Here is a 16,536-nt window from a genome sequence, read left to right on the forward strand (position 1 = left end):
GGGTGGGGGTGGGGGTGGGAACTGACAAGCGACCTGGAAACTTGGTATACTACCTCCCAGTCGCTGTGATGATCCCAGTGCGTTCCTGCACTGGAAGACTTCTTTGCCTATTGGCCAAACTGGCTTTTTAGATCTGCAATTTCATGGCTGATTTTTTTTAAAAAAACACAATATAAACTGTGATCAGTTCTATAGTGAAATGGCTCTAAGGGATGTTAATTGCAGGACACTTTGGGTACTTTTGGTTTTTAAAAAGCTATCAATAAATACTTACCGTGTACAGTAGATCCAGTCCAACCACAGTGAAGTATTTTTAAAATTCCACTCAACTTCAGTGCGGGAAAATATAAGCATGTGCATAAGTCTCTTCCTGAAATCACCTCCATCAAAAGGGAAATGTTTAAATGGATTGATCACAACTGGTGTGGTAGGCCAACAAATCTGTAGTAACTGAATTCCCCCATTAGCTTTCCAGCCTATTTGCGGTAGCAATAGTAGGAGTAGGAACTGAGAGCTACAGGCCTGCATTCAGGCTGCTGGAATCCTGGTGAAACCAGTGGGACTTAAAGGGGCCTTGCTAGGCCCAAGATCGCAGTTCAAGGTGAGCACTGGAGATAACAGATAATATCTCCTCCCTTCTTCTCCCCTCCCAGTTACTGAAGGACAAATGGGGAATGATGTCAGAAGGCTGCTGCTCTGTGCTCACTTGGGAGTTAGTGGAATCTCTGTTGGGTGATAGTGAGATATTGGAAAAAAAAATGGTATTTAGCAGAGATAATATAGCCCAACAGAGCCTGAGTAAAATAATTCAGACTGAGAGTCCATGTGTGACTAAAATATAAAGTTTTTACTAAATTCTAGCATGGGAAAAGGTAACTGGGATGAAAATAACAAAAGAGCATAATCGGCTACATCCTTACACTACAAAGACAAAACTAGAAGAGAGAGATTATGGCTGCTCTTCTTGTACTTCTTCAGAACACCAAACAAAGACGGGAAGAGAAGCCATAAAATGGTAATATACCTTGACACTTTAGTCCGAATCAAATCCCTAGATCAGGGAGAAAATTCCCGGGCTTCCTACATCTAAAGAACATTGGTTACACGAGAAACATGTGACTTCCTGTGAGTAACATAAACAAACATTTAACCCCAGATATACTGAGTGTTTTCAACTTGTAATACCCAACAATCTCTAACTAAAAGTGAATAAGACAGAGGGATTCCTCAATATCCAAATGCTGGAAAAGGATGTCACTTTTAATGTGGGTACTCAGTATGGGGGGGGGGGAGAGGAATCTCTTTATCAAGTAGTATGTCAAGCTGACAGCCTGAGCCACTGACATGATTTTAATTACTGTTATTAGTAACCATTGTGTAGTGTATAGCTGTTATTGGCTGGGAGCTGACTAAGTTGTTACCTGAGGAAGTGGTCTCAAGTCTACAAAAGCTTATGGTGGGATAAAATTTAGTCTTTACAGCATCACAAGACTCTTGTTTATTTTTGTTGCAGCAGACTACCATGGCTACCCCTCTGGAATTAAGCCACTCTCTCCAACCCCTTCTGCAATATTGGGGTAATACTGACCTACCTTACAGGAGTGTTGTAAGGTTTACAACATGATGGGGAAGTGGATTGAACGGTGGAAATGCTATGAAGTATTATTATTAGGCACTTAAAGTTTAAATACTACTATAAAGAGCTTTAAGTGTGGCGGACCAAGAGCTGCTGGTGATCCCTGGCCCAAAAGACATCCATCTAGCCTTGACCAGAGCCAGAGCCTTTTTGGCTCTGGCCTGGTGGAACACTCTCCCATATGAGATCAGGGCCCTGCAGGTTCTGCTTCAGTTCTGCAGGACCTGTAAAACGGAGATGTTCCGCCAGGCCTTTGGCTGAGGAGGCAGCAGGTGTCTAAATTACATCAGTCTCCTCTGCTCTGCCCTGCTGCTCTGTCCACACTGTTCCATCTGGTGTATTGATAGTCTTTCCCCACTGTCCAGAAACTGGTCCATCGTGGGTGCATCTACATGCAGAAACTCTGGGAGCACTCCCCAACTGTGCCAGATTGCCATCTGGGGTACTGTAACTGTTGCTATAGTTTTAATATTGGAATGATGATTGTGTTCTCTTGTTGTTGTAACCCGCCCTGAGCCCTGCAGTGCAGGGGAGAATGGAATAAAAGTCCAATAAATAAATAAAAAATACTAAAACTGTAAGGCTTAACACAATGACAAAATTTACTGACCACATTTTATAGTGCATTGTGTGATATTTAACAAATGACTACACTTGGTATGTATATATTTATAATGTTATCTCCATCTATTTAGCCTGATTTGGACAATGTGAAAACCAGTACAGGCGTAGCTGATACATTTTCAAGAGCAAATGTTAATCTATTGGGTTGTGGGTTAAGTTCATAGTGGTTTATCTGGTAACTGTGTTGGCTGTGGAAATAAGATAAGCAGTGGGGTCCCACAAGGATCGGTGTTGGGGCAAGTACTATCTTATTTGTTCATAAATGGTCCAGAACTTGGGGTGAGTAGTGTAGTGGCCAAGTTTGCAGATGACACAAAATTATTCAGGATGGTGAAAACGAAGGCTTACTGGGAAGAGCTCTGAGAGGAACCCCACAAATTGGGTGATTGGGTAACAATGTGGCAAATGAAGTTTAGTGTTGGTAATAGTAAGGTGATGTACACTGGGACAAAAAATCCCAAATTCAAGTATAGGCTAATGGGGTGTGAACTTGCTGAAGCTGAGTGGGGAAAAGATCTTGGGGTCATAGTGGATAGCCCAATGAAAGTGTCAACCCAGTGTGCTGCAACAGTGAAAATGGCAAACCTCTATGTTAGGGATTGTTAGGAAAGAGACCGGAAATAAGTTGGCCAATACCTCTATGTTAGGGAAAGAGAGGGAAAATAAATTGGCCAATATTATAATGCCCCTGTATAGGTCTATACTGTGGCCTCATCTGGAATACTGTATACAGTTCTTGTCACCATATTTCAAAAAAGGACGTTGCAGAACTGGAAAAAGTACAAAAGACAGCAACCAAGATGATTAGTGGGTTGGAGCAACTTTCTATAAGGGAAGTCTGAAGAGTCTGGGACTTTTCAGTTTAGAAAAGAGATGACTAAGGGAGGACACGGTAGAGGTTTATAAAATTATTCATGGGATGGGGAGAGTTGACAAAGAAAAATTTCCCCCTCTCTCAAAATACTAAAATTGAGGGCATCCAATGAAGCTGACAGGCAGTAGATTCAGGATGTAGAAAAGGAAGTACTTCTTTTCACAGCAAGTGATAAAAATGTGTAATTCACTGTCAGAGGATGTAGTGATGGCCACAGGCACAGACAGATTTAAAAGAGGATTGGATAGATTGATGGAGGAGAAGTCTATGAGTGGCTATCAGCCATGGTGGCTAAAAGGAATGTCAACATTCAGAGGCAACCTGATGTTGCCTTGCCTCCCAGCACTGGGATTCAGAGGCTGACTAGCCTCTGAATCCCAGTGCTGGGAGGCAAGGCAACATCAGGGGAAGGCCTTGGCCTCTGTGCCTTGTTGCTGACCCTTCAGAGGAATTGGTTGGCCACTGTGTGAGACAGGATGCAGGACTAGATGAACAACTGGACAGATCCAGCAGGGTTCTTCTAATGTTCTTATATTAGTGGGGGCCTTCTAATACTGTGTAACAGCTGTTTGCCAAATAGTGGCCCCTGCCACACGGCAGGAAAGAACACAGCCAAAGTGTGGCTTTTTAGGAGCCACACCAAAAGAGACACACGGCGGTGGCATCACACAGATCCCCTGAGCTGCTGCGCAGTTGCTCCCCGGCACGATCAGATGCCGGGGAGGAAGCCACCAACGGGAGACCGAGGCAGCTGGCTGCGCATGCATGCGCATGTGCAGTTCGGCCAGGAGCCTCGAATGCACCCGATGACGGACGCGCCGGCAATCCCACGGCCGTGCTTGTTGCGGCGTTTCAGGTAAGTCCTACTCTTTACTTGGTCCCCCCTCCCGCAGCACTGGGCTGTAGGAACAGATCGGGGACGGGTGTGCGCCGATTCCCAGATGTTGCAGTGAGATCGCGCCCGTTTGCTGCGCCCCTGATCCGGCACTCTTCCGGCCCAAAACCTCCCATGTGACCGGGGCCAGTGTGTATTAAATGGGTGTGTTCTCACCCTTCCTTAGATATCTGGGGGGGGGGGAATAGACACATGTCTAGGTTTTGGTAATAGGCAAGTTTATTCAAATTTAATTTGATTAAAAAACCCAACAAGATAATTATGCACTTCAAATTATTTAATTTGCTGGCCACTGTAATATAATTGGCTACAGGGAATTTTACTCACTATCCTTTGTTTAGCCTACAGATTTACCATATCTCATTGTTATCCTACCCTTCCTCCAAAGGGCTCAAGGTAGTGGTTCTGTCTTCTTCCATCACTGGATCTCCCGAGTCTGATACTCTAGCTACTGCAACACACTGGCTTCTGGCTGTTTTCCAGCTCAATTGCTATGGGGTCCCAAGAGCTATTTGGCAACCACTTGCATGCACAGAGGGGCTTTGTTTTGGCAGACTTTCCCCCCTTCAAACAGCAGCAGCTCTCTTTGGCCCCTTGCCACGCCACATCACAAACTGCTTTTAGAAGTCATCAATTTCAGAGATGCTTTTTGGCATAGATGGCTTGTTCATGACATAGCACCTCCCTCAGGGCTTGAAACTTGTGTAGGTCTTTGCATCCTGGCTCTGAACTGCAAGGTGTACAGTCTGATCTTGGACAGCACTTGCCTTGTACCTACATCTGGTAGATTGGCAACTTCCTGCTAGGAGAAATCCTGCCCTAAAGGGTGCTGGAATTGGGTTAATCAATAGGAATAAAACCGAGCCTAATAGCTGGCTCTAGAGTCTCTTTGCAGTACCCTTCTAGAGTTTGTGAAGTATGAGCATGCAAAATGTACAGCTATACCCCTGCCCCATGCACACATTTGAGGTTCATGCCTGCCGGCACCTTCTGATCAGCAAGTCCTGCAGTTAAGAACTTGGGGGAGGCAGTTATGGCCATTGCATGCTAGCTGAGTCAGCTTCAAAAGGAATGTTATCTTCAGGGCCATAAACAGGTGGAGGGAAGGGGAAAGGCTGGCCACTTTTGAAATATAATAGGCTGGCCATTGACATTTAAGATCTATATATTTTTTAAAAATGCAAGTGTCTAGCCCTCTACTTCCTGAAGCTATAAAGGAAGAAATGTGCTGATAGTATTCTGCTCACTTGTTCCTAAAGTTGTAACCTCGCTGATCCTAGAATTGTGGCTAATGGGTTACAAAGGCACTGGGATCCCACTTAAGTTTTTGGCACTTTCTTGAGAGCAGAAAATGTCTTTGATACCCATTGCGATGTTCTGGACTCAGTGTTGACCTTGATCTAGGGAGACCTGGATTCAAATGGTTGTCTAGTCATGAAGCTCTTTGGAGTATCTGGCTCCAGTTATTGTCTCTCACAAAGGGGTTTTAGATGGGTAAAATGGAAAATCTTGTGTATGCCTTGGAGCTCCTTGGAAGAACAGCAGGAAACTATAGAGGCCAAAACAAAACAATAATTTTGTTAAGCATCATGAAACTAATCCTGCAAAGCTACGTTCACACACTTTTATTCTAGTTTGTTTTGCTCTATGAACGACAGACCAGAACACTTCTGGCTAAGTGCCTGGCTATCTTGCTGCAGACAGACACTGAAAGTGATGCGTGTCTTGAAACTGGCTCTGGCTGGAAGGTGATGAGAAAGGTCACCACAGTGCCATCTTCTGGTGATTTGCTGGAGATGACCATCTGGTGCTCCCTCCTCCATACCTCAAGGGAGTTGCAGGGGGGGTGGGGTAGGGAGAGAGGAGACAGGAGGTGGGCCGGAGGAGCAGACAGATGCGGCTTGGCGAGGAAAGATGAATCACACAAAGTGCTTCTTTATTGCAAGAACGCTTTCCCTAAAGGCCCAGATGTTATCCTGAACTTTTAAGAGTGAAGAAAGGATCTGTTAGCAAGGACTCGGCTGCTGCGGGAAGGCCAGAGCTGATACAATTGTAAACCAGCCATAACTATCCGTGTCCTTATGAGACCAGCCGCGTGGCTCTGCTCTGAAGTGGCCGAACGTTGTTTCTTGAATTGAGACACCGTAGGGAAGAAGGGTTGGTTTGATTTGTGGTGCTGTTAGCAGGATGGGTATGCTTTTTCCCTTCACAAGGCAAAATACATGTCATGATGCTGATTCAAAAGCATGCACCTCCTTAGTCTCCTTCAATGCTGCAGTTCCTAATAAAATAAAGTAAAATCCTGTTTGTCAAACAAGATCTCTTCTGGCTCCTCTTTTTCTCTGTGTCATGGGAATCATTCCCCAAAAGAGCTGCTTCTGCTGCTTTAATAGGGAGTAGATTACTTCCAACCTTACCAGCCTTTCTGTGGAATCCCCTCGACAAAGGTCTGCCCTGGGCCCATGGCTACTATTTCAAATATGTCGGGATTTGCAGTGGATGATCGTTTATGGCAGCAAACTGCTTGAGACATAGAGAGCTTCAAACTGGTATAATAGTAATCCTTTCTCCCTCCAGGAAACTGTGGGAGCTATAAGTCTCTGAGGAATGTCAAGGAGCTCCAAGAGAATTCTCCTGACAGTGCTGCAACACCAGCCGTTCTTTAGGAGAAGCCCAGTTAAGCTTGTGTAAAATGTACATGTATTCATAATGTAGACAGGCCAAGAAGCATCCTCCCTAAGGTATTGTTAGTAATAGCGCAATGAATTTTCAGGGTGCAGAGTAGGGTTGCCAACCTCCAAGTGGGCAGTGGAGATTTCCCAGAATTATAACTGATCTCTAGACCGCAGAGGTCAGTTTCCCTGGAGAAAATGACAGATCTGGTGGGCGGGCTGTATGGTGTTCTGTTCTGCCTTCTTGAGGCCCCTCTCCTCCCTGAACCCTGCCTTCCCCAAACTGCAAGGAAACTATGCTGAAATCTCCAGGAATTTCCCAACCTGGAGTTGGAAACCCTAGTGCAGCAGAGTCCTTTACTAGAGCAGAAGACCCCACACAGTCCCAGTCTGTAGGCAAGCAAAACATCCATCTCGGTGCCTGATCATTTGATGCAGAAACTGGGCTTACTCTTTGTCTCTGGAACATTTTGTTCTTCTCCTCCCCGTCTTCATAATGAAAAGTAACACTTTTCTGAGTCCTTATTATCTTGGCATGTGCATTTCTGCAAATCCAATGCTAGAAACCACAGTAAGCAGGGGAGAGGGCTTTGCATATCCTTATGCACCAAGAACACCTTCATAAGGTGTTTTCATGCAGCAAACATTTTGGTCTGTGTGTCCAATCTGAACGTGGCTTTTTGGTGCATCTGATAAGGTTACTTCTGTAGCTATAATTATGTAGTCTCCAAGGCTTTAGGGATGCTGAATTTTGTGGATATGCATGTCCAGAGGCAACACTGCATTTCTCATGCAATTCCAAAGTCAGAGTGAACTCTTCAAGATTATTTTGATGTAAAACTAACGTGGAATCCCCCCCCTCACTGGATAATGAAGAATATGTTATGCTCCCTGCTCAGAATTATCAGCCCAAACTGGGACTGTAGGGCCTATCTACATGATACATTTTCCCAGAGTTAGTCAGTTTCCCTGGGTTAGTCAATAGATGTGGTCTGGGAATTCCTCACTTCCCAGAGGTGCATGTACCTGATTCAGATCAAGATGCAAAGAAAGGAGGCTTGTCTTCCCACCAAACCATTTCCCCAATCTGAAATGACTCTGGGGAGCTGCTGGTCACACCACTGGAGAATAGGGTTGCCGGGTCCCTGTGGGAAGGTGGGAGGGGGACTTATCAGGAATGGAAGGGAGGTCCAGACAATGCAGCAGCGATGTGTCCACATCACTTTCGATGTGACCTGGAAGTGACATCATCACGTAGGGATTTCAGGGTGACACGGGTATTTGGGCAAAAGCTCTATGGTAAATTTAGTTTCCACCACAGAGTTTTTGCCCAAATACCAGAGCATTGCCTCGATGCAATGATGTCACTTTCAGGTCATGTTGGAAGTGACGTAGACATGTTGCTGCAACATCAACTGGGCCTCACTCCTTTCCCAAGTAAGTCCTCCACTCTGGCCAGGTGATTGGCAGCAGGCCAGTGGGGCCTGGTGGCAGGGGACCCCTGCCTCCACTGGGGTTGGGGGTTGGCAACCCTACTGGGGAAACTTGCAATGCCATCTTGAGCAGAGTTACACCCTTTTAAGTCCATTGAAATCAATTGTCCCTCTATGTAACTCTGCTTAGAATTGCACTGTTGACATGTACTGATGGGCTCCACATGCTTCTGGGAAGTGTGAAACTTCCAGACTACACCCATCAATCTACCCTGGGGACCTGGGTTGGGAAAAATATACCACGAAGGTCCTATGTGAATACATTTAGCTACCTTACACGATCTTACACTACATTGGACCATCAAGCAGCAGTTTTTAAGGTTCTTAGTGGAGATCTTTCCCAGAACCTCCTACCTGATTAGTTTAGCTGAAGAAGCCAGGGAGTGAAGATGGGACCTTCTGCATGTGCAGCAGGTGCTCCACCACCACACCATGACAGCTCCCTGTGGCTGATAATTCTCTGTGCAATGGAAGGGGAGCATAATTCTGTCCCCCTCATTTTACCACTGGAATTAATGAAAATAATGGCCAACTCCCACAGCACTCCTCGTGTCTTTTTCTGAAGTGAGCCTTTGTCATGTATCTTAGTCATGTACCTTTATCTTTGTCATGTACCTGAATTCCAAACAACTTTTATCTAATTCTCATAGCTAGAGTTTTTCTTCTCTCCCAGCAGAATGGTCTCAAAACTACCACCGCTGTAACCTTTCTTCTCTACTGTTGATTCTCTTACTATCCCCTTCATATGTCTAAATTGACTATGCCAGAAATTGCAGTCAAAAGAACTGTAGCAAGTATATATTTCATGCCAAAGTTTCTATCGTTAGTTTTCAAATTTTCTTTTTCTAATGCTCCCTTTTGGTTTTGTCTGATGTTAATATATATATAAAAGAACTCATGTTCAAAGGTGCTTATTTCAGGAAAGGGGTTATTATTTCATATAACCACATGCATTTTTGGCATTTTGTTTAACCTTCAGTCCTCCAGACAATGACATATCTGGTAGTAGTTTTCACACTGTCCACATCAATCTGTCTGCCGGGAAGCGACATATCTGCCATGGAACTCTGCCATGTGACTGAAAGCCAGTGGAGCATGATGATTCAAAAATGGGGCTGTGCCAAAAGAAGACCCCGGTTCAAATTATGCCTCCTCCACGAGCTGTCTAAGGGCCAGACCAGATGTGATGCTAGGAGCTTTTTGAGTGGAACCTTCTGTGGTTTTTGAGTCAAATATCAGGAATTGATTCCATTTTGGGACTGTGGTACAAGAGGAAGGCTGAGCCTCTCCTTTTTGATACTCTTTTCCTGGCCTTAAAAACTCCTGAAGCTGCTCTTTGCCCAGTTTCATCAGATCTCAAGAAGCTAAGCAGGGTCAGACCTGGCCAGTACTTGAATGGGAGACCACCAAGGAAATCCAGGGTTGGTGTGCAGCTACCACTGCCGAATGTCTCTTGCCTTGAAAACCCTATGGGGTTGCCATAGGTTGGCTGTGACTTGATGGTGCATTCCACCGCCACTCTGCTCATATACTCCAGTGTCATCTGTAGTTTGGTCTTGTGTGGCCCTAAACAGGCAAGTGTTTCTCAACCTCTGTGCCCCCTCCATATGTAGACAATAAAACTGACTTCTCGGTCCTGTTGTAAGGGTCGTGGTTTGGCACTATATCTGTTCCTTTTGTGTTCCTTTTCCTGTTGGGGTGTGCCATTCCTCTGGTGCTAAGCTGCTCCAGTCACACAAGGCTTATGTCCTTTAAGGAGCCAAAAAGTACCTAGTGTGAGAGGACCATGCGTGAGTGATGTCTTATTTTTCAGTGTCTAGTCCAGTATTCATCTAGCTAGTGACAAAAAGTGAGAATATTTAAAAAAATCTATCCATATCATCGTCATCATTATCTATCACCTATCAATCTTGTGATTTGTCAGACTCTTTCTCTCTTTCAGTACTGGACATAGCCTCTGCTCTGGTGCAGTCGGCATGTACAAAGGACTCCCCTATAAGTAACAGGTTCTAGATCAAGCTCAGTCTATAAATCTGTGGTGGTTATGCAGTATTCCTTAGTGATACTACCGTGTATCTCACCACTTTGCTTCTAATCTAGCCTTCTTCCATGAGGAGCTAATTATCTACATGCAGCCAGATATGAATGTGGTGAAGCATACACCATGCCCACCCTATACCTGTAGCACGATGTGCTTGCCAACTCTGGATTGAGAATTTCCTGGAGATTTGGGAGTAAAGCCTGGGGAGGGGAGGGACCTCTGCAGGGTATAATGCCATAGAGTCCACTAGGGTTGCCAACCTCCACATGGGGCCTTGAGATCTCTTGGTATTAAAACTGATCTCCAGGCTACAGAGATCAGCTCCCCTGGAGAAAATAGCAGATCTGGCCGGTGGACTTTGTGGTATTATACCTGCTGAGCTCTCTTCTGTCCACAAACACCACCCTCCCTAAGCTTCACCCCCCCAAAAAAATCTCCAGATATTTTCCAGCCCAGAGTTGGCAACCCTAGGTTAGGCTTGCCAACCTCCAGGTGGCACTGGGATATCTCCTGCTATTCCAGTCACCCTTCAGATGACTGAGTTCAGTTTGCCTGGAGAAAATGGCTGCATTGGAGGATGGACTCTATGGCATTATACCCTCTTGAGGCCCCTCCCCTCCCCAGAACCCACTCTCCCCAGGCTCCACCCCCCAAATATCCAGGTATTTCTCAACCCAGAGCTGGAAACCCTACCTAGAGTCTACCCTTGAAAGCAGCCATTTTCTCCAGGGAACTGATCTCTGTTGTCTGGATCTCCAAGCCCCACTGGGGGTGGTGGGGTGGGGATGGCAATCCTACACATGAATTAGTGCAGTCGCAAACAGATTGTCGAACTGTGTGATCACTGTGTTAATGCAGATTGGCTTTCAGTGCCACTCTAAGTAGAGTTACCACCTTCTAAATCCATTGCAGTCAGTGAGCTCAGAAGGGTGCCACTCTGCTTCAGATATCACTGTTTGAGACTCAGATATTTACTAGGGGGGTGAACACAGACATGCAGCATATGTATCAATGTGCCTTCTTTTCCTCATGTGCCTTTGCAGCTTTATGGCTACTGTTACCAGGACAGCAATGACATCTCGGACACACTCACCACCATCACAGAACTTGGCTCACCACTGGAGATGATACAGCTTTTACAGACTTCCTGGGAGGACCGATTTCGAGTAAGTACAGTTACCAAGTCAGAATTGTAATAAGCAGTAGCCGAGTGCAGGTAACAAGTGCAGAGTGCAGGGGGATGGACTAGATGACCTGGAAGGTACCTTCCAACTCTTACATTCTATGATAAAGGGTGAATTAATGTGCAGAATGGGGTGTGGGACTGTAGCTGCAGACCTGGCACTGATGGAGATTCCATCATTATGGGAAGGTTGGTGAGCCTATAAGAGCCCCATTTTTTACAGGGGACATCTCTCCTCCAGAATGTATCCCCACCAGCATCACATCTGTCTTGTCTGGATTTCAGCCTCAGCCTGTTCAGATGTATCCATTTGACTATAGCCTCTAGACAGGGCTTTAGAACAGAGACAGCTAGGGTTGCCAAGTGGCACTTACCCTTCTGGCGGGGGACTCCAGCTTGGCTCCCGGCGCGTGTGCGCGCGCACTCCGCATGCACATCACAGGGAAGTGACGTCATGATGCCGGGCATGCTGGGGGCGGGGCCACGACCATACAAGGGAAAACCATAGAGTCTTCCCTTGTATGGCCGTGGCCCCGCCCCCAGCGTGCCCAGCGTCCTCCCGTCACTTCCGGGTGACGCACATGTCAGGGAGGAGTTCCCCCCAGGGCCCGATCCAGTGGCGCCGGGAAACAGGCCTCTGGGGCAGGGGTTTCCCCGCCCCCAGGAGGAACAGCACCTCCCAGCTGCTTGGTGAATGAGGTATCGCTTGACTGCAAACCTGCAGCTCCAAAGGTCCAGCTGATCTTGCCCAGTGGCTTCAATGTAAAAAATCCTAGAATGTTCAGGGATTAGATTAGCACAGAATCTTGTCCTTTCAAATGGTATTTAAATATGTATACTTTTATGTGAGTGATACTTCTGTTGGTTTTTAACTCACTGGACCTTTTTGTCTGAGTAAACTTGCTAGAATTGGCCTGGGAAACCAAAGAATGCTCAGCCACATCAGTTTTTAGCATGTGGGTACCTGGATTTTGCTGAAGGTGTCTCAGGATCACACTGGCACATAACACATCACCTACTTTTATGTCTGTGTAATGATGTCGGTCCTGCCATGAGCCGCAGAGAGGCTTTAAGCGGTTGTGCCGGGGTAGTTGGAATATTTGTCGACAGGTTCACACCTCAGAATCGAAAAAGGCAGAGAGCCCTGAACATGGCAGTTCTGCTCTTTTTATTGAGTAGAAACCCCGGGCACGTGTGTTGCCACCCCTGCGCCCTTAACGGTTTCTGCCCAATCTCCTCCTCACCGGTGTGGAACACCTGTTTCAACTTTATTATTCAGAATACTCCCGGTTCCCTCCCGCTTAAAGCCACAGCCCTCTGCAGCTCCTTCTAGCTGCCGCGCGGTCATGTCCTGGAACTTGATTGCTGATTCCTCGCAGCTGTCGCGGCACGGGTGCCTGGGTCTCCTCCTGGTGCTTCTTGCTCGACCTGTTGCCCTGGTTGCGATATCTGGTTTTCCTGGCCCAGGTTTGCCTTCTTCGGTCTCCTTCTGATGTGATGGGGCTGAGGGTTCCTGACAGTCTGCATCTTTGGCTTCAGTTTTTATTTCTCTCCAGAGAGCTCTGAGAACCAAGCTACTACACCCAAAAAATTCAGGGCAAATTAGGGAGAGAGCCTCATACATGTGCATTTGGTTCTTCTGGTTCACAGCCGTTGAGTCTGTTTCTGATTGTCCTCCTCTGTGCTAATGGTAAACAGATACTAGTAGGATTGCCCTATTTGCAAAGGAATACAAGACTGCTTGGCTTTTGTTCTTTCAGATATGCTTCAGCTTAGTTCGGCTTCTGCATTACCTGGCCCACTCGCCCCTTGGCTCTGTGACGCTGTTGGATTTCCGACCTCGTCAGTTTGTGATAGTGGATGGAGAGCTCAAAGTGACAGATCTGGATGATGCCAGCATTGACGAGACATCTTGTACTAGCAACAGAGACTGCTTCATGGAGTTCCCAGCAAGAAACTTTACTTTGCCTTGCTCTGTTGAAGGGAAATGTCAGAGCATGAATGAGAAGAGGAATCTGTACAATGCATACAGGTAACTGTAAGCCATTGAAGTAGCTGTATGTGAACAGAGGTTGCTTCCATTGGCATAACTACTGATAGAAGAATATATTTATTGCCAGTGGATGAGTATTATGCTAGGGATGCAATGTAGTTTTTCCAGCAGAGCACAAAGGCAACTGTCCAATTTCTGAGCACAAGAGGAAAATGCAACTACACCCACCCAAGGCTTCTTGGGACTCAACTGGGGCAAAGCCTCGACCAAGATCCCAAGAGTTACTCCTGCCATGGGGGCCCTGCCTGGTTAGAAAGCTGATCTTGCAGGGCTAAGTTGACCAAGCTCAGCCAGTTGGGTGGGAGATGGGGAGGGGAAAAGGGATGGTAGTGTCAGATGATGGTGTGATGTCATTTTGAGGAAAGCCTGGAAATGACATCACACCTCTCTAGGAATCACCAGAAACTCTATGGGAAAACCCTGGAACACACCATTGCCTGAATGCAATTTTGATTCCTCCCCCTCCTGCTGGCCCCCAGAATGCCACCAAGCAACTGGAGCCAGGGGCAAGGATCATCTACCTCCAGCAGGAACTTGGTAACCCTATCAGCAAGCAACGATAGAGAACATCGAGTAGGAAAACAGCCATAGCAAGCACAAGCACAGCCTGTACTGCTTTCAGTTGTTTTCTGCCCCCTCTCCCAAGTCTGGCATGGCTGGCCAAATCTTTAAAACTCTTCCAGGGTGACCAGCAGATGCCAATTTAAATGAAATAGCTGAGACTTGTTGGCATGAGCTGTCTTCTAAACCCATCCTACACATAGTAGCTGAAACATGTAACCTCTAAAGACAAGGAGCTCAGCTTGCAGTTTCTGTCTGTTAATGTAACACTGCTAAGTTTCTCTACCTACCACTAACAGCTTTTTGGATCTAACCCACTGTTCACAATAACTGTAGCAATGTACTGAATCAGAGGCTATATCTTAAAGGGTGAAGACAGCCATTCTAAGAGCACTCACAGGAGATTCTTCAACTGTGGAGTAGGGTTGCCAGCTCTGTGTTGGGAAATACCTGGATATTATGGGGGTGGAGCATTAGGAGGATGGGGTTTGGAAAGAGGCGGGACCTCAGCAGGTTATAATGTCATAGTGTCGACCCTGCAAAGCTGCCATTTTCACCAGGGGAGTTGATCTCGATCATCTGGAAATCAACTGTAACAGTGGAAGATCTCCAGGTGCCACTCGGAGGCTGGCAACTCTACTGTAGAGTGAGTCTAGCTTTGCAGTTAATGTTGTAAACATATCCACCAAGAAGTCAGTTAAATATTCAGTGAGTTGCTACCACTGCCCAGGTGGGATACTAACAGGCCCAAGGCTATCCAGGGGTGGACCAGGAGGGCCATTTGGCTTGAGTCTCTACCTCAAAGGGGGCTTCATATTTGGGCACTTGTCAATCTTTTGGTATTCTAGAAGTTTTGCAACTCTTTGCACATCAAGTGCTGTCACTTTCAAATTTTTATTCTGGTTTGGGCCTCAAAATGTAGAAGTAAGCCAGGCCTCTCTGGACCTCTGAAAGGGCCTGGGTACCAGCAGCCCTTGATCTTGCTTCTTCCCTCATGCATTTAACAGATGTTGCGTAGGGAAGGGCTGTGGCTTAGTGGCAGAGTATCTGCATGGCATTAAGTTCCCAGGCTCAATATGTATCATTTACTGTTAAAAGGATGAGTTAGTAGGTGATATGAAAGACCTCAACCTAAGAACCAGACAACCACTGCAAGTCTGACTAAACCACACTGACCTTGATGGACCAATGGTCTGATTCGGTAGAAGGCAGCTTCATGTGTTCATGAGTGTCACCTGATGGAAAATCATATAATTGTTCCAGAAGAAGTTGTTCTTCATTGTGAACGGAGGAAGGGTCAACTGATTTTAAATGCTGATAACTTCCAACACTCTCGCCTAACTACTCACTTTTCTCAAGTAAAAACAATTAGACATAATGATGATTCCACCCGGCCAGCTGCAGTTCCCTGCTCTTCCTTTGTGCCACTAGCAGAGTTTTGGAACTTGTTTGCTTTGGGCAGAAGGTCTGCATTGAAGAGGAAGGCCTTGGAAGCCTTGTGGAGCATGCAAAGACCACCTTTGCTTCAGGGCCTGTGTCATGATTTTGACACTGAAACTGTGTGTTCACTTCCTGGTGCTTTCATAGCTATTCCATTGCTTATCCAAAGCCACTCAGGCCCTTCACCACTCTTCCAAGTACAATGCTCTGTTCACAGCACCACCCTAGTGCCAGCAAAGAACCTTGTAGTGACACTTTTGTGCAACTTCATTTTTAATTTAATATTGACATAGCATACATTTTATTTTCACCCTAGGATGTGATTTAACTACTTTTTAAATATGGCTTCTTTTTATATGACTGTGTGGTCTATGTATGTCAAAAATACTTTACATTACTTTTCAGGATAGATGTAGAACAGAGCAGCATCGCATGAAATTTCCTATCTATGTTACCAGTCTGCTCATAACCTAATATTTGTGTCTCATCTTCCAGTTTATACTGAGCCTGAACTGTCCATCTTGTTAAAATAAACTCTGAGAGTTGGTAGACTATAATGTTATGGGAACTGGCTGGAGGATTCAGAGGAAATGGAATTACATATCCCGTAATAAAGCATACCAAGTATTTTGGAATTAATCCATGCCCTTCATATGAAAAGTGTTGACACTTTTTGAGATTCTAGGTTCTGTTTCCTTTTTAAGTTTTTCTTATTAGTGACCGAAGGCTCTGAATAATGTTCACCAGTCCAAGGACCCTTGGTTGAGCTCTATGTTCCACTAATTCCAAAGCTGCAGACTGATATTTTTGTACAGTTGAAGGTTGTCTGGATGACAGTATAATCACCCCACTTTAGCCATCTGTGGACATTCTGTTCTAGTCACACAAACTGGGAGCCTGCCAACCAAGCACATCGGGGAGTGTGATCCTGTCCATCATTGGGATGGGCATCACTGGCTTTTTGTAGGAGATGGTTACTGCACAGGTCATGCTTCCAAAATATGCAGCTGTCAAGTTCCCAGTTCATGAATGGAACAGAACATCTGCAGAGGGCTAGTATTTTC

At 45.8% G+C, this 16,536-nt stretch overlaps 1 protein-coding gene across 1 annotated transcript in view; it reads left to right on the forward strand.

Moving 5' to 3' along the window:
• Positions 1-16,536, forward strand: part of PKDCC (protein kinase domain containing, cytoplasmic) — a 73,728-nt gene that overhangs the window by 15,014 nt on the left and 42,178 nt on the right. The window contains exons 3-4 of the mRNA XM_015408606.1: positions 11,279-11,401; positions 13,179-13,450. Of these exons, the coding sequence (XP_015264092.1) occupies positions 11,279-11,401; positions 13,179-13,450 (395 nt within the window). The remainder of the gene's footprint in view (positions 1-11,278; positions 11,402-13,178; positions 13,451-16,536) is intronic.

This window comes from Gekko japonicus, unplaced genomic scaffold (assembly GCF_001447785.1).
Source record: "Gekko japonicus isolate JY-2015 unplaced genomic scaffold, Gekko_japonicus_V1.1 scaffold1561, whole genome shotgun sequence".
NCBI classification, from domain to species: Eukaryota; Metazoa; Chordata; class Lepidosauria; order Squamata; family Gekkonidae; genus Gekko; species Gekko japonicus.